Source organism: Silurus meridionalis, chromosome 29 (assembly GCF_014805685.1).
Source record: "Silurus meridionalis isolate SWU-2019-XX chromosome 29, ASM1480568v1, whole genome shotgun sequence".
Classification (NCBI taxonomy): domain Eukaryota; kingdom Metazoa; phylum Chordata; class Actinopteri; order Siluriformes; family Siluridae; genus Silurus; species Silurus meridionalis.
In genome coordinates, this window is record NC_060912.1 from 10,233,658 (window position 1) to 10,255,813 (window position 22,156).

The 22,156-nt window shown below is 36.1% G+C and overlaps 1 protein-coding gene across 4 annotated transcripts in view; it reads right to left on the reverse strand.

The window, feature by feature from the left end:
• Positions 1-20,532, reverse strand: part of LOC124381758 (NACHT, LRR and PYD domains-containing protein 5-like) — a 20,845-nt gene extending 313 nt beyond the window's left edge. Inside the window, exons 1-21 of one of the 4 annotated variants that reach the window (XM_046843606.1) lie at positions 20,448-20,532; positions 19,417-19,478; positions 18,439-18,549; positions 15,535-17,295; positions 15,015-15,209; positions 14,048-14,221; positions 13,588-13,761; positions 12,185-12,358; positions 11,112-11,276; positions 8,098-8,214; positions 7,580-7,696; positions 6,895-7,011; positions 6,453-6,569; positions 6,106-6,147; positions 4,159-5,925; positions 3,633-3,827; positions 2,529-2,702; positions 2,128-2,301; positions 1,633-1,806; positions 944-1,117; positions 1-662 (exon numbers count right to left, since the gene is read on the reverse strand). The exon at positions 1-662 is cut by the window's left edge and continues 313 nt beyond it. In XM_046843606.1, coding sequence (XP_046699562.1) covers positions 647-662; positions 944-1,117; positions 1,633-1,806; positions 2,128-2,301; positions 2,529-2,702; positions 3,633-3,827; positions 4,159-5,925; positions 6,106-6,147; positions 6,453-6,569; positions 6,895-7,011; positions 7,580-7,696; positions 8,098-8,214; positions 11,112-11,276; positions 12,185-12,358; positions 13,588-13,761; positions 14,048-14,221; positions 15,015-15,209; positions 15,535-17,295; positions 18,439-18,549; positions 19,417-19,466 — 5,988 coding nt within the window. In that variant the 5' untranslated portion in view covers positions 19,467-19,478; positions 20,448-20,532 and the 3' untranslated portion in view covers positions 1-646. The remainder of the gene's footprint in view (positions 663-943; positions 1,118-1,632; positions 1,807-2,127; positions 2,302-2,528; positions 2,703-3,632; positions 3,828-4,158; positions 5,926-6,105; positions 6,148-6,452; positions 6,570-6,894; positions 7,012-7,579; positions 7,697-8,097; positions 8,215-11,111; positions 11,277-12,184; positions 12,359-13,587; positions 13,762-14,047; positions 14,222-15,014; positions 15,210-15,534; positions 17,296-18,438; positions 18,550-19,416; positions 19,479-20,447) is intronic. The other 3 variants (XM_046843607.1, XM_046843608.1, XM_046843609.1) reach the window with 3 other exon arrangements.
• Between the last annotated feature and the right edge of the window lie 1,624 nt (positions 20,533-22,156).

Below are 22,156 nucleotides of genomic sequence, written 5' to 3' on the forward strand. Positions count from 1 at the left end.
TATGAAGCATGACACTGAACACATGTGACTGAATAAATGTAATACAGAAGTATGTACTTTCTCTTTAACACTTTGGATTTTCCACTGCAAAGAGAATATGTTGAAAGTGCTGTATTTATATTTAGTAAAAAAAAACTTGAAAAAAAGCATTATGTTTATGATAAAAAGCTTCTGAAATACACATTTCTAAAGAAGTCATTTGTACATATTTTAATGCAACTTAATAGATTGTAGACAACATTTTACATAAAGATGAAGAAAACTAGATCTAAGGTATTTATTCCCCTTTTGAAATTCATTAAGGAGTTTTATGAGAATAAAGAGCTGTCTATGTCTTGCCAGCATAGTTAAAAGATGGAAGAAGGAAATATGCAGGTCATGGATAAAGGCACATTTAGTATCATTGGTTTCTTTGGGGGGGGAAATAGCTTATCAAAAAGTTTTTTGTTTAGTTTTTTTAAACCAAGCAGTGACACTGAACCCAAGCTTCATCCTTTAGATGTTTTGAGCCTAAGGTCAGGGCTGGTTATGAGCTGTTATACTTGTGTAGTGTAGAACTGTAGTCTGATTCACTGTGCACTGGTTCTCTGTTCCACAACATGGAAAAAGGCAGAAACACTGGAGTCTTCATCTCACACACTGATGTTTAACACCTGCTAAATCTAAAAGAGCAAATATCGGAATTATTAACCAAAAACTACTTCATGAACAGCAGCATGTAATCACACCTGATCCAAAAAAACCCCATTCCTTACTGTTTAATAATTTGTCATTCATCATGTCTATTCTTTTATAATATCTTTGTTAGAGGTTTTATCATTTTGCTCAAACTGATGAGAACTTCCACAAGTTCTAACAAGAATGTGAGGATAATAATATATAATAATATAATATAGGGGCTAATCGGTCTTTTACGGTTTTTATTAAACAAATTATTACTCACATCAGCTTTTGGAGTTTGTAATGTTCATTATTCTTCAGATCAGAGAGCAACTTCTGTCCTGACTCTCCTATTTTATTTCCATAGAGATCCAGATTTCTCAGGTGTGAGGGGTTTGATTTTAGAGCTGAATTCAGAGCAACACAGCCTTCATCTCTGATACCACAATTATACAACCTGCAGAGACACAATAACACACACTTCACTCTCTCAGTTTAGTGATATAATGGTGTACAGTCTTTTGTGTTTGCCTGCTCTGAACCAGGAAGAAGTGTGATGTAAAACATCTGACTATAAAATATATAATAACAAAATTGAATATGTAAGTAAATGTAAAAAACTTCTTTCTGCATCTGTATTTTCTTTGTAAATCGTTTTTGGAATCCTCAATCAATGTGATGCGATGCGATGCGATGCGATGAGATGCGATGCGATGCGATGCGATGCGATGCGATGCGATGTGATGTGATGTGATGGCATCCTTGTGGTTCTCAGTGGTATTTCAGAATGTATTAATTATTAATCCAAAGTGCAGTTTGTAACTTTTTACTTTTACTTGAATTACTTTCAGTTTATAATAATTACACTTTGTCTTAAAATAAGTGATGTTTTGCTCTATGTACTGCACACATTCTGAAAAATGGCTTCATCTTACATGGAGAAAAGTAACCTGGAAAGTTATATAATCTCACCTCAGAGTCTCCAGTTTGCACTGAGGATTCTCCAGTACAGTAGCGAGACACTTCACTCCTGCATCTCCTACTTTATTCTGAGAGAGATCCAGGTACCTCAGATGTGAGGGGTTTGATTTCAGAGCTGAAGTCAGAGCTGCACAGCCTTCAACTGTGATCTCACAATAATCCAATCTGCAGAGACACAATGATACTCACTTCATTGTTTAAGGAATTGGACTTTGTATCTGAAGGAAATGAGTTCAAATCCCAGCTGCACCAAGCGCACCAAACTAGATCATGGACTACGAGTACCATTGAGTAAAATTTGTGTTGAAAAATTTGTTATATTTCAGAAAATTAGATTTTACTTTCAGAAAATTTCACACATTTAAAGTCGTTTCACGCTGCAGCAACAATCTTCCTTCTTAGGATGAAGCTCTGCTTCAGTCTCACTATTAGAGAATGTGTATCTCTGAGGAGCAGGTCATGTGACTCTCAGAGAGATGATCTTACCCCAGTCTCTCCAGTTTACAGTGAGGATTCTCCAATGCGTCAGAAAGAAACTTCACTCCTGAGTCTCCTATTCTATTTCCATGCAGATCCAGCTCTCTCAGGTGTGAGGGGTTTGAGCTCAATGCTGATTTCAGAGCATCACAGCCTTCACCTGAGATTTCACAAATACGCAGCCTACAGAGACACAATTACACAAACTTCACTCCCTCAGTTTATGTACATAAAGACACACTTTGAGAGATTCACCCAGTTTTTAATTTAGGACCTCAGTGCAAGAACTATTGAGGAAACCCTTGAGTTTATACTGCTGTTTATTCATTTGCTTCTGTAACACATCTGGCAACCCTGGCAATGGTGACATTAGATGTGGAAAAGTAAGTTGGTATGTTAGTTGATCTTACCTCAGTATCTCCAGTTTACAGTGAAGATTCTCTATTACAGATGAGAGATCCTTCACTCCAGTGTCTCCTAAATCATTCCCAGACAGATCCAGTTCTCTCAGGTGTGAGGGGTTTGCTCTCAGAGCTGAAGTCAGAGCAGCACAGCCTTCAACTGAGAGATCACAAGAATCCAATCTGCAGAGACACAATGACACACTTTATGAACATAAAGACACTTTGACAGATTCACACATTTTAACAGTTTAAAACACCAACATTTTTCCAGTTTTTATTCAAATTTACAGTTTAATGCATTGGTCTTCAACCAGGGTCCCGCAGTCACTAATTAATGTTGAATCACAAATAATGTAATAATACTTTTTGTTAAAGGAATAAACATGATTAAAAACATCAAAGTTTTGAAAAGAACTGGCTGCAGAGACAGGATTGTTGCAAGGATTGTTCCATAATTCTCAAATAATTCTCAATTTCTCAAAAGAAGTTTAAAAGAAGTCCACAACCATGGACTCTTGCAAGAGCTGGTTACCAGCCAACCTGAGCAACTGGGTTTGAATAGTTTTAGTATAAGAGGTGACCAAGAACCCAATGGTACATTTGATTGAGCGACAAAGATCCTGTGTGGAGAACGGACAAAGTTCCAAAAGGACAACCACCACTGTAATCATCCATAGATATGAACTTGCCCAACAGTCTGGAAAAGTGTCTAGACACGTGCAAAAAACAACATTTAACTGTTTGGACATCATTCTAAATGTTATATCTAAAGGAAACCTTGCACCACTCATCACCTGCCCAATACCATCCCAACAGTGAAGATCAGAAGTGGCAGAATTACGCTGGGGGGTGTTTTTCAGCAGAAGGGACCAGGCAACTGGTCAGGGTTGAGAAAAAGCTAAATGAAAAGCACATAGATATCCTCAAAAAACAAAACCCTGTTCCACAGTGCTCAGGACCTCAGTCTGGGACAAAGGGTCACCTTCAAACATGACGTTTATTTTGCATATGGTAATGTTATATCACAATTTAATGGAAAATGAACACTGCATACAACAATTAACTACAACATTTAGTGAGTTATTGTGTTTGTTAGAAAGATGATCTTACTTCAGGTTTTTTATTTTACAGTGAGGATTCTCCAGAAGAACTGAGAGATTCTTCATTCCTGAGTCGTCTTGTTGATTCAAAGACACATCCAGTGTATTTACAGTCAAATGCAGTTGTTTCAGACTGGAGGTTTCTGAGTTGAGCACTAAGACCAGAGCTGAACAATTTCCCCTTTTCATTGTATCACACTTGATACTGAAGGAAAAACACATGGTTTACTAACAGTCATGCAAATAATCAAACAAGTCCTGAAAGCATTTGCTGCAGCGTCTCTCATCAATAACATTCAATTACAGTCAGAGCTCTTCAGATCTGTGTAGATCATCACATACACACTGTTTAAACATGGAGTAGGAGATCAAATACTCAAAATGTGAATGCAAGAGATTCTGATTTAAAAGGTTTACAGGAAGAGACAGTAAAGAGTCTAAATATCCATGCAGCTTTAGATTCATCTGAACATTTGAGACATTTGATTTGTTCTCAACACAGTAACAGTAGAACAGTGATATTTCCATTTACTTACATTGCTTTTCTGGATGCTGAAATCACGGGCATAAACTTCACAAGAACATCATCTTTTATGTTCTCTGGACTGGTATATTTACTCAGGTCAAATTCCTCCTGTTCTTGTGCTGATGTCAGTAAGATGAACACCAGAGCAGACCACTGTAAAGAAGAGAGTTCACTTTGTTTCCCAGATTTCAGGTACTGCTGGATTTCCTCCACTAGAGAACTGTCACCCAGTTCATTCAGGCAGTGGAACAGATTGATGGATTTCTCTGTAGGAAGATCTTCACTGATCTTCTCCTTAATGTACTGAACTGTTTCAGCTTTGCTCTGGGAGCTACTTCCTGTGTGTTTTACTAAGGCAAGTAGAAGTTTCTGATTGGACTCGAGTGAGAGACCCAGAAGAAAGCGGAGGAAAAGATCCAGATGTCCAGTCTCAGTGTTCAAAGTCTGATTTACAGCACTTCTGTGTACATCTGAAAGTGTCCTACAGACCTGGTTCTGCTGAAAAATATTCTTCTTCTCCTTCATGAAGGTCAGGTGCACATATAGAGCTGCGAGATGCTCCTGAATGCTCAGATGAACAAAGCAGTACACTTTACACTGGTGAAGCCCAAAGTCCTCTCTGAAGATCTGCGTACACACACCTGAATACACTGCTGCTTCTGTCACATCAATGCCACACTCTCTCAGATCTTCCTCATAGAAGATCAGGTTTCCTTTCTCCAGCTGCTGAAAAGCCAGTCGTCCCAGTTTGAGAATCATTTCTTCATCACTCTCCTGCATCTTTAAGTACTTTTCTCTTATGATGTTTGTCTGAATGATGAGGAAGTGTGTGTACATCTGAGTCAGAGTTTTGGGAATCTCTCCACTTTCTGATTCACCCAACATTCTCTCTAGAACAGAAGCTGAGATCCAGCAGAACACTGGGATGTGGCACATGATGTAAAGACTTCTTAATGACTTCAGGTGTGTGATGATGTTATTGGCCAGGTTCTGATCACTGATTCTCTTCCTGAAATACTCCTCCTTCTGTGGGTCACTGAATCCTCGTACCTCCGTGACTCGATGGACACACTGTGAGGGGATCTGATCAGCTGCTGCTGGACGGGAGGTGATCCAGATGAGAGCAGAGGGAAGCAGATTTCCTTTGATCAGGTTTATTAGCAGCACATGAACTGATGCTGATTCAGTTACATCACACACTGTCTCTGTGTTCTGGAAATCCAGAGGAAAACGATACTCGTCCAATCCATCAAAAATAAACAGAGCCTTTTCCATTCTGGACTTTTCTATTTCTTTTGTTTCCTTAAAACAGACATGAAGGAGCTCCACCAGACTCAGTTTTTGGTCCTTCATCAAATTCAGCTCTCTGAAAGGAAGTGGAAATATGAAGGGGATGTTCTGGTTTGCTTTTCCTTCAGTCCAGTCCAGGATGAACTTCTGAACAGAGACAGTTTTTCCGATACCAGCGACTCCCTTCATCAGTACAGTTCTGATGGGTTTGTCTTCTTTAGGAAAGGACTTAAAGATGTCATTCCATTTGATTGGAGTTTCCTTTGTTGTTTTTCTCCTGGATGCTGCTTCGATCTGTCTCACCTCATGTTCTTTATTTATGTCTCCACTGTCTCCTTCTGTGATGTAGAGCTCTGTGTAGATCTCATTCAGGAGCGTTCGGTTTTCCTGGTTCATTATCACGTCATTTATACACTGAACCTTCTTCTTCATATTGAATTTGTAGGTTTTCTGTAACTTATCTACAGAAGCAGATTCTGGGTCGTATCTGTGACAGGGTGAAGTAGGAAGACATGGACGAGTTCAATAATATTCTTTGTGATGTTTACATTCTGTATTTGCTTTATTCTACTGTATGGTTCATATAATCTAATTGTAGTTAATAACAGCAGAGAGGTTTATATTATCAGAGTGTCAGTGTCATTCATGTTGATGGTTTGGATCTTACCCTGTAACTGTGATGATTTTCTCTCCTGCTTTCTGTAGAACACTGGAGACAAACGTTGGCGCTATTAAAAACTTTATCAATTTAATAATGTATTCTATATATTAGATTACTTTGAAAAGCAGTGTTGAAAACATGTTTCTGTTTTAATTTTTTATATACGTCATATTATATACATAGTTGATTATTGATGTCATGACCAGGAAGCTATTAAAGATGCATGGAGTGAAGCTGACGTGAGCTTCTGTAAGAGAGAAGGAAGCGCCTCAGGGATGCCGGAAGTGTGGCATGGAGACGCAGCGTCTCGTTCCCTCAGACCGAGTTCCTGAAAGGGAACTATGAGATATTACCTGTGTACAGATGAGGATTTTCCATCGCTAAACCTTAATGGATGATCCATGGACTCATGACTCTTCATGGAAACACAGCTGGGTTCTGGTGATACAGGTCTTTTTCTCTGTAGTTCACTGAACAATATAAAGTGATCAGCAGATCAAATTTCACTTTCTCACAAATAAGGACACAAAATTCTGATCTGATGGATTTGGATCATGTATATTGAAATTTTTCTGCTTAATATTAATTATGGCTTTGTGAGGTGTAGTAAGTAGTAAGATAGTTTAGCATTTAAGACATTATTTGTAAGATATTGTGAATGTAATAAATGTTTATTTCCTCCATTTCATTTACTAAAAGTAATTTAGTATCATTAAGGACCATTAAATATCTGCTAATTATTGTATCATGCAACCAATAACTGTAATTTTAATTAGGAGAACTATGAGATATTACCTGTGTACAGGGGAGGAGTTTCCATCTCTAAACCTCAGTGGATGATCCATTGACTCTTCACTCTTCATGGAGACACAGCTGGGTTCTGCTGATTCGGATCTTTTTCTCTGTAGTTCACTGTAGAACATTATAAAGTGATCAGCAGATCAAATTTCACTTTCTCACAAAGAATAACAAATTCTAGTTGATGGATTTGTATCATATTGTAGTTGCAAAATATTTCCATTTATTATTCATTATAACCTCGACATTTCCTTACACACTTATAATCATCATCATTAGCAGCAGCAGCAGCAGAGGGAATCACATACAGAGCATAAAGTTTGTAAAGTTGGAAATGCAGGTTGAAATTAACACCTACATGCTGGAAAATTACAGGACACTAAATAGAACTGTTTATAATAAGAATAAGAATGAGAATAATAATAATAATAATAATAATATTAATAATAATGTTATTTAGCATTTTAAATAATTCCTGTAAGACATTTTGCATGAAATATTTCTAGTTGTTTTATAACTGATGACTATTAAGGTTTATTTCCTTTACTTTATTTACTAAACGTAATGTAGTATCATTAAAGATTAAAAAACAAAAATATAAACCTAAATATCTGCTTGTGATTATGTTCGTGTCATGCAGCTATTAACTGTGACTTTAATTATTAGAACTATGAGATATTACCTGTGTACAGGGGAGGAGTTTCCATCTCTAAACCTCAGTGGATGATCCATGGACTCTTCACTCTTCATGGAGACACAGCTGGGTTCTGGTGATTCTGATCTCTTTCTCTGTAGTTCACTGTACAACATTATAAAGTGATCAGCAGATCAAATTTCACTTTCTCACAAATAATAAATTCTAGTTGATGGATTTGTATCATATTGTAATTGTGAAATATTTCCATTTATTATTCAGTATAGCCTCGACCTTTTCTTACACACTCATCATCATCATCATCATTAGCAGCAGCAGCAGCAGCAGAGGAAGGTTATTTAGCATTTAAAATATTTCCTGTAAGACATTTTGCCTGAAATATTTCTAGTTGTTTTATAACTGATGACTGTAATTAAGGTTTATTTCCATTACTTTATTTACTAAACGTAATGTAGTATCATTAAAGATTAAGTAACAAAAATATAAACCTAAATATCTGCTTGTGATTAACGGTGACTTTAATTATGAGGACTATGAGATATTACCTGTGTACAGGGGAGGAGTTTCCATCGCTAAACCTCAGTGGATGATCCATGGACTCATCACTCTTCATGGAGACACAGCTGGGTTCTGGTGATTCTGATCTCTTTCTCCGTAGTTCACTGTACAACATTATAAAGTGATCAGCAGATCAAATTTCCCTTTCATCATTGGTCTGATGAATTTGTATCACGTATATTGACATATTTCTGTTTAATATTCATTATAATCTTGTCCTCTTCTTACACACTAATCAGCAGCAGAAGCAGAGGGAATCGCATACAGAGTATAATGTTTGTGAGGTGGAAATGAAGGTTGAAATGTGTCAGGCTGAAAGAACGAGCAGAAGCCGAAGTTCAACAGAACAAAGACGTGTTTAATGATGAAGGGAATGTAGATAAACCAAACCAGCAGTAAGCACGAAATCACTGAATGCACAGGCAAAGAGCAGTTCATAAGATATAGCCACAGAGTAGAACCACAGTAAAATAAGTCCTTGGTGACAATACACAACGAGATAGTCCATAGAATGAGCAGTTAGAAGGTCCAGTGATGTTCTCCAGACTAATCGGTAGAACGGACGGGGATTGTTTGGAAGTGTGTGCTTATATAGTGTGAGCTGATGAGAGTCAGGTGTGCATGATTAGTAGGACGGGCAGCTGCTAGGAGGAATGTGTGGCTCAAGTGAGGGTGTGGCTGGTGGATCCCTGACAAAATGAAGACCTACATGCTGGTCAACTACAGAAAAATATACAGAAATCCTGTTTTTAATCACAGCAGCTTGTGTATTGATACTTCAGTGGTTTGATTTGTATCAGTATTGTCTTGTGAAGCCTGTATAAGCAAATGGTTGGCACTAGCTATATGCAGAGCAGGCAATTATCTAGCACCTCGGGCTTAGATGGGGTCCTCCATAATGCTAACAAACCTATACACAACTTCACCAAAGAAGATGGGCAGCACAGAACAAGGCTCTTGTCCATTCGAAATAAATGCGTCACTCACCTGAGTGAAAACAGTTAATATCACTGACAACCTTTAATACCTTTTTTCTTTTTAAGTGTTGACCTTAGTTGAATTAATATGCACATTTAAGTAAATATATAAACATTCCAATAACAAGTTTTAAGATTATATTTATTTCAATTGCTTTTTATTCATTCTGAAAGGTGAAAGAAAGGAGGGCGGGGCCTCCAAATTAAATTTTGCCCAGAAGCTCCAAATGTCTAGAACCGGTTCTGTATTAGGGTGTGATAGGTTATTTTTATAGGAACATAATTTTACTTTATAATTATCAGAATCTAGCAAATAGTACCAACATTAACAGTAACAGAATTATCATTTCATTCTTAATATAAAGAAATGTCCTTATTTCGATACACACCAAATACATATTTCAGTATTAGCATCAGTAGTAGCAGATTTATTATTATCATTAGTAGGAGTTTTTTTAACATTTAGAAAATTTTGACCTTAACAAAAATTATTTAACCATATTAATTAGTAGCACTTTTATATCAGTGGTAAAGATAAAATAGAAGTACCGTATTTTTCGGACTATAAGCCGTTACTTTTTTCCCACGTTTTGAACCCCGTGGCTTAAACAACGAAGCGGCTTATTTATGAATTTTTCCTGGGTTTTTCCCGGTTTCACAAACTTCAAGCCAAAAAACTGAGCGACATAACATTAGACCTATTCAATTTCCGAACGGAATGAAAAACGCACCTCACCTGCGTTCTGAGCTGCATGGCATTTTTTTAAACGCACGACGATGCCAGAAGATAAACTCTCGAGAGAAATAGTTGTGAAAGGAAGGAGGAAGACAGTGAACTATGACTTTCTTGGTCGGCTACTGTTTAGATACAAGCCGTTGTAGCGTGTTGAGTCTGGGTGAAGGGAGAGCTCGCTAACTCCAGTTGCAACAGAAATCATATAAGCACAGACAGGTTTCCAAAACTCGTGCTTTTTTATTTTTCTTGGCAACAGCGTTACGGGTTAGTCAAAGAAACTTAAAAATGAGCATCAGAAAATAATAAGGACATAATCCTCAGTCTTGCACACATGCAGTAATACCGGAAAAATGCAGTGGTAGGCTATTCCCAAAACACCGCTCTGCTCTTAAAGGAGCCACAACATATTTCACCCGTTACACCGTGTAACAGACACTGTCTTTCGTTAAAGCCTGTGTAAAGTTCATTAGTTTCAGTGTAGACCTGAGGCTTATAGACAGGTGCGGCTTATTTATGTTTAAAATAAAAATATTTGTCAAATTCAGTGCGGCTTATATATGGGTGCGCTTTATAGTCCGGAAATTACGGTAGTTTAAAATTATTATTAGTAGTAGAAGTATTATTATTATTATTATATTTCTTCATTCAATTAATAGTATTTGCAGTAGTAGTAATTTGATTATTAGGTTATTAATATTATTATTGGTAGACGTGATAGCAGTAGCAATAGTAGTTTTATATTTATTATTCTTTTTTTTGTCTCTCCTTCTTCATCTTCTTCTTATTGGTAGTAGTACTAGTACTTTTATTATTACTATACTTATTATTAGTAGTCTAAGATTAATTATTAGTAGTGAAATTTAGAGTAAAGACAAAAAAAACACTGTGGAGGTAGAGAAAGAGGTTCCGAGTGAGCAAAATGTGTGTGCAGTGTGGCTTAAAACATAATAATTTTAACTTCTTTAAATGAGAGTTGAGAAGGAAATCTATTGTTTATCAGAAACAGGGAAAATCGAAGATCATCTCATTGAGTCAGAAGTTTGTAGTTTGGAGACAGCAGGGAGTCACAATGAGACAAGGTGTTTATTTACAATTGCTCTCATCCATTCAGCTGTGAAATGTATAGTCTCCTAATAACTTCTTTCTGTTTTTTATATGAATTTTTCAACAACAATTCTATTAAAACTATTTTTAGAAAAAATCGTATGAATTCTATTACATCAAATATGTTGAAATTATACCCTGGAATCCAAAATTTACTTCAAAAATATAAATGATTATTACTCACATCATCTCCTGAAGTTTGGAGTATTCATTATTCTTCAGATCAGAGAGCAACTTCTGTCCTATTTTATTTCCATAGAGATTCAGATTTCTCAGGTGTGAGGGGTTTGATTTTAGAGCTGAATTCAGAGCAACAAAGCCTTCATCTGTGATACCACAACTGTACAACCTGCAGAGACACAATAACACACACTTAAATCTCTGTTTATTAATATAAAGGCATACAGTCCTCTAAAATAAGTTTTGTGTGTGTGTGTGTGTGTGTGTGTGTGTGTGTGTGTGTGTGTGTGTGTGTGTAGAATATATGATTAGTGAAATATACAGTATAAGTAGACACATTAGGCAGATAGATTAGATATTAGATAGACAGATTAGGTTCATATTTTTAAGTGTCTACCTGCTCCGAACCAGGAGAACACGTTATGTAAAATACCTAAGTTTTTTAGTTATTTCAGGCAAAATAATGACACTGCATAAAAAATATATTAAATATGTAAATAATATTTAAATGTAAAAATAAATAAAAGCCACACTCAAATTTTCCTTTTATTATAGATTTTAATAATGAGTGGGTGATGCATTCCTCGCAATTCACGCAAAAAGAATTTTCACAATTCGCTCGAAAAAAATATGTATTTGCTAGCTGACATTTTGACCGCACATCAATAAAACGCTGCCAATAAAACTTCTTTCTGCATCTGAACGTATTTTCTTCTTTAAGGTGATGTGATGTGATGTGATGTGACGTGACGTGACCTGACCTGACGTGATGTGACGTGACGTGATGCGATGGCATCCTTGTGGTTTTCACTGGTAATTCATGTGTGAAGGTTCTGCTAATTGTTACCATGTATGACCTATTTTAAAAGATTGTAATTCAGTAACCTGCACGTTTAACTATTAAATCTGAGTTTAACGAAGCTTTTGTAAATATTGGGGTCAGTTTTGGGAATTATTTAGTTTATATGAGGGTTTAACATTTTCATTCAGCTGCTTTTGTAACGAAATATAGATATATAAATATATAGCAGCTAGTTCTATGTAGCTTCATTTTACATGGATGAGTAATGATCTTACCTCAGAGTCTCCAGTTTGCACTGAGGATTCTCCAGTACAGTAGCGAGACACTTCGCTCCTGCATCTTCTACTTTATTCTGAGAGAGATCCAGGTACCTCAGATGTGAGGGGTTTGATTTCAGAGCTGAAGTCAGAGCCGCACAGCCTTTATCTGTGATCTCACAATATTCCAATCTGCAGAGACACAATGATACTCACTTCATCAAAACATTTTCATTTTAAGTAAAAATTTTAAAATGTTTTTTTTTTTTTTTTTTACAATTCAGATTAAAATGTTTTATCTCATCACTTTTCTATTTGAGCTGGATATAAATGGGTTACAGACCTGGATTACCTGGATTAAAGCATTTTATATCTGGAATATACTGTTGCTTACTTTTAACATTTTTGCTACGTTTATCTCTGAGACAATTTGTGCAGTTTGTGTGTGTGTTTTTTTTTTTTGCATATTTGTCACTCTTAAATGATTAAGATCATGAAAAACATTGTAATATTCCCACACCAAGCTGCCACTCCATAATCCCTGAGCATTGCCTTTAACCCCATAGCTGCTCCGGTGTATGGATTTTGCCAAATACAAAATGCAGTTTTAAATGATGATTTTATTTATTTAAGGAAAAGGCTTTGCAAACCAGCCTGACCCTATGTGGTGCGTGTCCACTTACAGCTTCAGGACCTGGAAGACTTGCCATAATTGATAAATGAACTGATGAACCATAAATTCTGTGCTCTTGTACTGAGAGCTAACATAATTAAAACAACAGCCATTAATAATAAATAATTCAAAACTTGGGTGGTCTCTTTACTATGACCAGCTCTGAAACCAGGCTGAAATTTATTCAGAAGTCAAAACAACCTTCTCCTACACTTTAGACAATAATGGTAGTTTAGAAATGAGCTAGAAATTGTTCTTATCTATAACCTCAAGGCATGGTGCAACGGAATCTAGTGGAGCAGAAGATTTCATGTGCTTAACCAAATCTGCTAGAACCAGAAGGGAGACATGATCAAAACAGTGAAATGTACAAGAGCTTGACCCAAGGATTTCAAGAACAATTTTTGAGATGACAATCTCTTCTCTAATCTTGTCAATCTTTCCCACACAGAAGAAGAAGAATTTGCTTGATAATCTTTTAGGTGTGACCAATATGCAATAAAAAATCAAGTAATTTTTCAAGGCACAGTAGATTCAGAAACTTTGCAGATGCTTAATGGCATGCTTCACACTGCAGCTTCATACATCTGACCCAAATACTCTGACAAATCATTAGAGTGCAGGAAATAAAACAGTCTTTCTTCTCAGGATGTTGATGATGAACCAAAAACCTCTGCTTCAGTCTCACTGTTAGAGAATGTGTATCTCTGAGGAGCAGGTCATGTGACTCTCAGAGAGATGATCTTACCCCAGTCTCTCCAGTTTACAGTGAGGATTCTCCAGTGCGTCAGAAAGAAACTCCACTCCTGAGTCTCCTATTCTATTTCCATGCAGATCCAGCTCTCTCAGGTGTGAGGGGTTTGAACTCAATGCTGATTTCAGAGCATCACAGCCTTCACCTGAGATTTCACAAATACGCAGCCTACAGAGACACAATTACACAAACTTCACTCCCTCAGTTTATGTACATAAAGACACTTTGAGAGATTTACCCAGTTTTTAATTTAGGACCTCAGTGCAAGAACTATTGAGGAAACCAATGAGTTTATACTGCTGTTTATTCATCTGCTTCTGTAACACATCTGGCAACCCTCTTTTTGCAGAACAACATCAGAATGAATAGAAAGAAAAACAATGAGATTTCGATGTGCTGCCAATTAAATCAGAGATTTTATGTGATCTCAAAAGGAAAAGTTAGATGATCTTACCTCAGTGTCTCCAGTTTACAGTGAAGATTCTCCAGTATAGCAGAGAGATTCTTCACTCCAGTGTCTCCTAATTCATTCTCAGACAGATCCAGTTCTCTCAGGTGTGAGGGGTTTGATCTCAGAGCTGAAGCCAAAATAGTGCAGCCTTCAACTGAGAGATCACAAGAATCCAATCTGCAGAGACACAATGACACACTTTATGAACATAAAAACGTGAAAGTTCATCCCTATACAGTTTGATATGGTTGGAGTCTGAAGACTGGGCTGGCCATTCCATGATTTGAAGCCTGTCATCTTGTTCTTTTACTTGACCCTCTTTACTCTTTTCAATTGTGTTAAGTTGCAGCCTAATAATGCAATTGTTCAAATCTGTTTTTTTTTTCATTAATCTACATTCAGTACCCAATAATGCCAAAGAGAAAATAGAATCTAAAAATGTTTCTAATGTATCAAAAAGGAAATCCTGTTATATCACATGTTGAATACTCCCAAATCACTTTATTGTTGCTAAGATGTTTCTACACCTTGACTGGATTCCACCTTTGGTAAATTAAATTGATTGGACATCATTTTGAAAGGCACACAACTCTCTATAAAAGGCCTCACAGCTGACATGAGGTCAAAGGAAATGCCTGCAAAGCTCAGAGACACTCCAACCTGACCCAACCTGAGAGTATTTACAAAAAAGAATGGCACAATTCAGGTGTGAAAACGTGTTGCCTCAAACCCAAAAAGAGTTGAGGCTGTAAATTAATAAAGTGGGTCTGAATACTGTCTGAATGCACTGTATATTTTACTGTATCTTTTAAACATGTATCTAATTATTACTTTAATGCATAAGATTAATTACTAATATATTTATTTTGCATATTGTAATGTTACGCCACAGTTCAATTCAAATAACACTGTATACAACAAACACCTGCAGCATTTAGTGAGTTATTGTTTGTTAGAAAGATGATCTTACTTCAGGTTCTTTATTTTACAGTGAGGATTCTCCAGAAGAACTGAGAGATTCTTCATTCTTGAGTCGTCTTGTTTATCCGAAGACAGATTCAGTGTATTTACAGTCAAATGCAATTGTTTCAGACTGGAGGTTTCTGAGTTGAGCACTGAGACCAGAGCTGAACAACTTCCCCGTTTCATTGTATCACACTTGATACTGAAGGAAAAACACATGGTTTACTAACAGTCATGCAAATAATCAAACAAGTCCTGAAAGCATTTGCTGCAGCGTCTCTCATCAATAACATTCAATTACAGTCAGAGCTCTTCAGATCTGTGTAGATCATCACATACACACTGTTTACACATGGAGTAGGAGATCAAATACTCTGAAAGCAAGAGATTCTGATTGAAATAGTTTACAGGAAGAGACAGTAAAGAGTCTAAATATCCATGCAGCTTTAGATTCATCTGAACAGCTGAGACATTTGATTTGTTCTCAACACAGTAACAGTAGAACAGTGATATTTCCATTTACTCACATTGCTTTTCTGGATGCTGAAATCACAGGCATCAACTTCACAAGAACATCATCTTTTATGTTCTCTGAACTGGTATATTTACTCAGGTCAAATTCCTCCTGTTCTTGTGCTGATGTCAGTAAGACGAACACCAGAGCAGACCACTGTAAAGAAGAGAGTTCACTTTGTTTCCCAGATTTCAGGTACTGCTGGATTTCCTCCACTAGAGAATTGTCACCCAGTTCATTCAGGCAGTGGAACAGAATGATGGATCTCTCTGTTGGAAGATCTTTACTGATCTTCTCCTTAATGTACTGAACTGCTTCCTCTTTGCTCTGGGAGCTACTTCCTGTGTGTTTTACTAAGGCAAGTAGAAGTTTTTGATTGGACTCGAGTGAGAGACCCAGAAGAAAGCGAAGAAAAAGATCCAGATGTCCAGCCTGGTTTTTTATAGCCTGATCTACAGCACATCTGTGAACATTTGAAAGTGTCCTACAGACCTGGTTCTGTTGAAAAACATTTTCCTTCATAAAAGTCAGGTGCACATACAGAGCTGCGAGATGTTCCTGAATGCTCAGATGAACAAAGCAGTACACTTTACACTGGTGAAGCCCAAACTCCTCTCTGAAGATCTGCGTACACACACCTGAATACACTGCTGCTTCTGTCACATCAATGCCACACTCTCTAAGATCTTCCTCATAGAAGATCAGGTTTCCTTTCTTTAACTGCTGAAAAGCCAGTCGTCCCAGTTTGAGAATCATTTCTTCATCACTCTCCTGCATCTCTGAGTACTTTTCTCTTATGATGTTTGTCTGAATGATGAGGAAGTGTGTGTACATCTGAGTCAGAGTTTTGGGAATCTCTCCACTTTCTGATTCACCCAACATTCTCTCTAGAACAGCAGCTGAGATCCAGCAGAAGACCGGGATGTGGCACATGATGTAGAGGCTTCTTAATGACTTCAGGTGTGTGATGATGTTACTGGCCAGCTTCTGATCACTGAATCTCCTCCTGAAATACTCCTCCTTCTGTGGGTCACTGAATCCTCGTACCTCCGTGACTCGATGGACACACTGTGAGGGAATCTGATCAGCTGCTGCTGGACGGGAGGTGATCCAGATGAGAGCAGAGGGAAGCAGATTTCCTATGATCAGGTTTATTAGCAGCACATGAACTGATGCTGATTCAGTTACATCACACACTGTCTCTGTGTTCTGGAAATCCAGAGGAAAACGATACTCGTCCAATCCATCAAAAATAAACAGAGCCTTTTCCATTCTGGACTTTTCTATTTCTTTTGTTTCTGAGGAAAAGACATGAAGGAGCTCCACCAGACTCAGTTTTTGGTCCTTCATCAAATTCAGCTCTCTGAAAGGAAGTGGAAATATGAAGGGGATGTCCTGGTTTGCTTCTCCTTCAGTCCAGTCCAGGATGAACTTCTGAACAGAGATAGTTTTTCCGATACCAGCGATTCCCTTCATCAGTACAGTTCTGATGGGTTTGTCTTCTTCAGGAAAGGACTTAAAGATGTCATTGCATTTGATTGGAGTTTCCTTTGTTGTTTTTCTCCTGGATGCTGCTTCGATCAGTCTCACCTCATGTTCTTTATTTATGTCTCCACTGTCTCCTTCTGTGATGTAGAGCTCTGTGTAGATCTCATTCAGGAGCATTCGATTGTCCTGGTTTACTATCACGCCATTTATACACTGAAACTTTTTCTTCAGATTAAATTTATACCTTTTCTGGAATTCATCTACAACAGCAGATTCTGGGTCGTAACTGTGACAGGGTGAAGTAGGAAGACATAAAGAGACATAAAGTCCAATGATAAGAACATTTTTTGTATTGTTTACATTCTGTATTTGCTTTACTCCAATGTAGGGTTTGTATAATCTAATCACTCTGTTGTTAATAGTAGCAGAGAGGTTTAAAATAACAGTGTATCACAGTCATGTTGATGGTTTAGATCTTAACTTGTAGTTATGATGTTTTATCTCTTCTTTTTGTCAACATTTAAACTATTAAAATCCTTAATCAGTTGAATCATGTAGTCTATACATTAAAACTAAAGCATTTGTATTAAGTACATTAACATTAACATGCTGAAAACAACTAACTCCAACATTGTGGACCTGAGGAAATAAGTTCTATTTTTAGGGTTAATTTCTTCCTACTTCCCTGCAAAAGTATTGGAACAGTAAGTGTGTGTGATTAATATGAAACTGAAGATAACATTTTCAGCTTTAATTTTGTCCCCATGATGTAGGGAAATAATCATATCATATATTTAGCAGGTGGGAGTCTAAGGTTGAGCAATATTTTATGTCATTATTAATAATAAATACTGTATATGTCTGCTATGTGATGTATGGTAAATAGTCACCGTGTGCATATAATGTGTCTCAATGTTCAATTGTGTCTTTAGAGAAACACTAATAGACACATTGTTTTTCATGGAGACATGCACCATGTTCACAACTGGTATATGGATTTTAGCAAAACAACAATATTGCTTATTTTACGCTAAGCATTAATTTTAGAATCAGTATTGAACACACGTTTCTTTTTCAATTGTTTTTTATGTATATAATTGTTTACATAGCATCTTTTTTACGTACCTCAGTTTATAATTCATATGAAAATCCTTAATATTACCTTTATTAATTAGTAATAATGGTGGTAATTGTATTATAATAATCACTAGTAGTAGATTTGCTAGTATTATTAGAACTATTAATAGTAGTAGTAGATTCATTTGTAATAGTAGTTGTTATTTTAGTTGTTATTTTAGTTGTTGCATCATAAATGACTAAGTACCTGTAATAAAATGTATTAAATATATATAAAATAATACAAAAATATTGGCTAATGATTGTGTCATGCCGCCATTATCTGTGACTTATGAGAACTTTAAGATATTACCTGTGTACAGGTGAAGGGTTTTCATTGCTAAAGTTGAATGGAAGCTGAATCGATTCATCACTGTTCATGGAGACACAGCTGGGTCCTGGTAAACTCTCTCTCTGTATTTCCCTGTGCAATACAAAGTGAACATCAGTTCAAATTTCAGGGTACAAAATACTGGTGAGATGAATATCAGTATTTTATTGTGAAGCCTGTATCAAGGTGTAAAATGTTTTATATCGTAGCTTCAGTGTATTGTCTCATGCCTTCTGTTTTACTGCATGGTTAATTTTTATAAGAACGATATATATGTAATGATTAATATATATAATATATATATATATATATATATATATATATATATATATATATATATATATATTGATCATTATAAAGTAAAACGTTCTCGTAAAGATCAATATATATAATAATAAAATTTTTAACATAAATTTTCCTTATTTCCATACACACTAAATACATATTTCAGTAATAGTGACAGTAGTAGTATATTCATTATTATAAGTAAGTTATTTAGCATTTACATGTAAGATATGTTGACTTATATATATGAAATATTTAGTAGTAGTTGTTTAATAACTGAATTAATAAGTGGTACTTTAGAAATTTCCCCACTGTGCAATGAATAAAGGTATGTCTTATCATTAACAATAGTAGTAGTGAAAATCGAAGTAGTTTTAAATGTATTATTATGATCAGTAATAATAGCAACAGCAGTAGATGTATTAATACTATTGTTCTTCTCCTTCATATTATTATTATTAGCACTAGTAATAGCAGTAATAATAAATTGATTAGTATTAGTTATTTTTGCAAGATACTGCTGTACCTGTAAGACATTGTGGCGGTAGTAAATTTCTTTAATTTTCAAATATCTAATTTATTCCAAATACAAAATGTATAATATCTATATCTGCTAATGATTGTGTCATGCAGCTAATAACTGTGACTTTATTTATGAGAATGATGAGATACTACCTGTGAACAGGTAAGGAGTTTCCATCTTGAAACTTCACAGGAGGCTCCATACATGCATCAGTCTTCATGGCGAAAGAAAAGAGTAATAAAGCTTGTGAGGTGGAAATGCAGGTTAAAATTTTAATTTGAGTTTACAGATTGTGAAATATGAGAAAAATGTGAAAAAAACAATTATTTTTAATAAATGACCGTTAGCTTGAGTGATCATCAGATCAGATTTCACTGGTGAGGTAAATTTGTATCATGTATTTTGAAGTCAAAATAAAGCAGCAGCAGAAAAACTTCATTATCACACGCGCGCGCGGGGGCACCTACTCGCGCGAGCGCCCGCCTCTCTTTCCATTTCTCCTTTATATTGCAATTTCAAATAAATATTTTGTTTTATGAATGTAATCTTAGTTTAACTACATTTGGACCATCGGTCAAGATCATTCGACCAACGTTGTATCATAAACACTGCTGAGAAAAAGGAGACACCTTTTGCAGTGTGTGACGCAGGAAGAAAACTGCTGTATTATTGCACGCGCACACGCACACGCGCACACGCACACACACACACACACTCCTATTTCTCTTATTTTTTATTACAATTTAATCAATTTAATGCAATAACTTTAGCTTTGGGTGTGGTTTACAGCGGGATTCTAGATCCATAGTTCAATGCCCCAAAACAACATACACACACATGCACACACAAACACACACACACACATACACAAACACATACCGCATTGTTTACTCACGCTTTTTTTTAATGCATTATTACTACTCATTATTGAAAAAATAGGAAATTTCGAGCTGGAAATAAATTATTTTACAAAGTTAAATTTTAAGTTAAATTTCCCTCAAATTAATAAGAAAATTAGGAGAAAAAGTGCGGTAAATAAAGCCTCTGTAGAGGGAAGTTGATCTCTCAGATCCGCCTTTCCGCTAAAACACACAGTTTTAATGTTGTTTCTACACAAAGACAATCAAATAAACCACGAAATATTCTGATAATAAAGTTATTTCTGTTATAGAAAATTACTCACATGTAGAAAACAGTGACATTAATATCACAGACTCAGTGCTGCTGCAGGAGTGTTTCTACAAACAAAATGGAGACCAGAATAAATACTTTCGGTTTCATTATAAACTACACTGACGCTTCTGTAGCTTCTGGTACCTTCCGCTTCTGTAAGAAGGTCTACTGCCGCCAAGGGTCTGCAGGAGAACATCTGGAGAAAGAGACCGGATCTGTCGCCAGTCTTTTTGATTGCTTTTATGTTCAGTTTAAAAACTTTTATTATTTACAATGTGACCAATAAAGTGTGATTTATATTTATATGTCGATTAATTTCTCTGCACCCTACAGGAAATCAACTCAGCTCTAAATATCATCATTAGAACACTTCTATAGAAACCATCAATATTACAGAGCAGTACAACAGAGAGCTTCATCATCTCATACAGTCAGAATGTTTATTTCTGAAGCAAGAAACACAATTCAACATCATTGTGTGCATTGCGGTTTTCAGGGGATTTAAAATATTTATAAAATTGTGTGTTTTTGTGCAAATTGTACAGGAAAGAAAAACACAAAAGTGTAAATGGTTGATGAAGAAAGTGTAACTTATTTGAACCGTTTTGCCCAAACTTTCCTCACGAAGTCCAGATTTTCTTCAAAAGTCCATTCGATAAATGCTCTTGTAAGCGTATCTACGACCAAACTACTTTCTTCTCCTCTAATTTCTTCTCCACATGAATATATTTGAGCTTGTGCAGTTTGCTACAGATGCAGGTTGTGATTCTGACTAGTGCAGCTCTCTGACCATCCAATCAAACATTTGGAAATGTTGGAAAAGTGACTGGACGCCTTCTAGAGGACCTCAGACTCACCAAATCAGTCTGAATAGTTAAAGCAACAGCTTCGAGCAGCATTTATTTGAATTTAACAAAAGTTTGTTCATTTCTGCTGGTTTTATATTACACAATACGTGATGTGAGGGCTGAAATCTGATTGGATAGCAGAAACGCACCTCAAAGAAATGCTATGAAATGAACTGAAAGGACTTTTGGGAATAATTTAATAAATATTCATGGACAAAAAAAAAATGTAAAACATAAGTTTATAAATATATATATATATGTGTGTGTGTGTGTGTGTGTGTGTAAATATATACGTATATAAGTCCTATATCGGGTTGATTTTCTCTCCAACCATAAAATATGTCTATAATATAACTATATTGTGTTTGTGTCTAGACATATTTCACAGTTGTAGAGAGTCCGAGGCCCTCTAGAAGGCGTCCAGTCACTGAACATTTTCAAACGTTTTGATTGGACGATCAGAAAGCCGCACTAATCAGAATCACAACCAGCATCTGTAGCAAACTGCACAAGCTCAAATATATTCATGTGGGTTTAAAAGCTTTTATTTCACAATGCATGACAGAGGAGAAAAAATGAGTTTGGTCGCAGATTCACTTACAGGAGCATTTAAGTTACATTTTCTTCATCAACCATTAAGTAGTGTTAAAAAAATCACCTCACGTTGCTTTGCTTCAAAAGAGACTTTATTTCAGCATGCAGCAGAACAAATCACATGTTCGAACCATATACTGTACATAGTGTGGCATGGCACAAGCACATACAACACACACACACACACACACACACACACACACACACACACACACAAACAAAGATGAACTACATCGCAAACCACAAACTAGCATTGACCAAATAAACAGTACAGCAG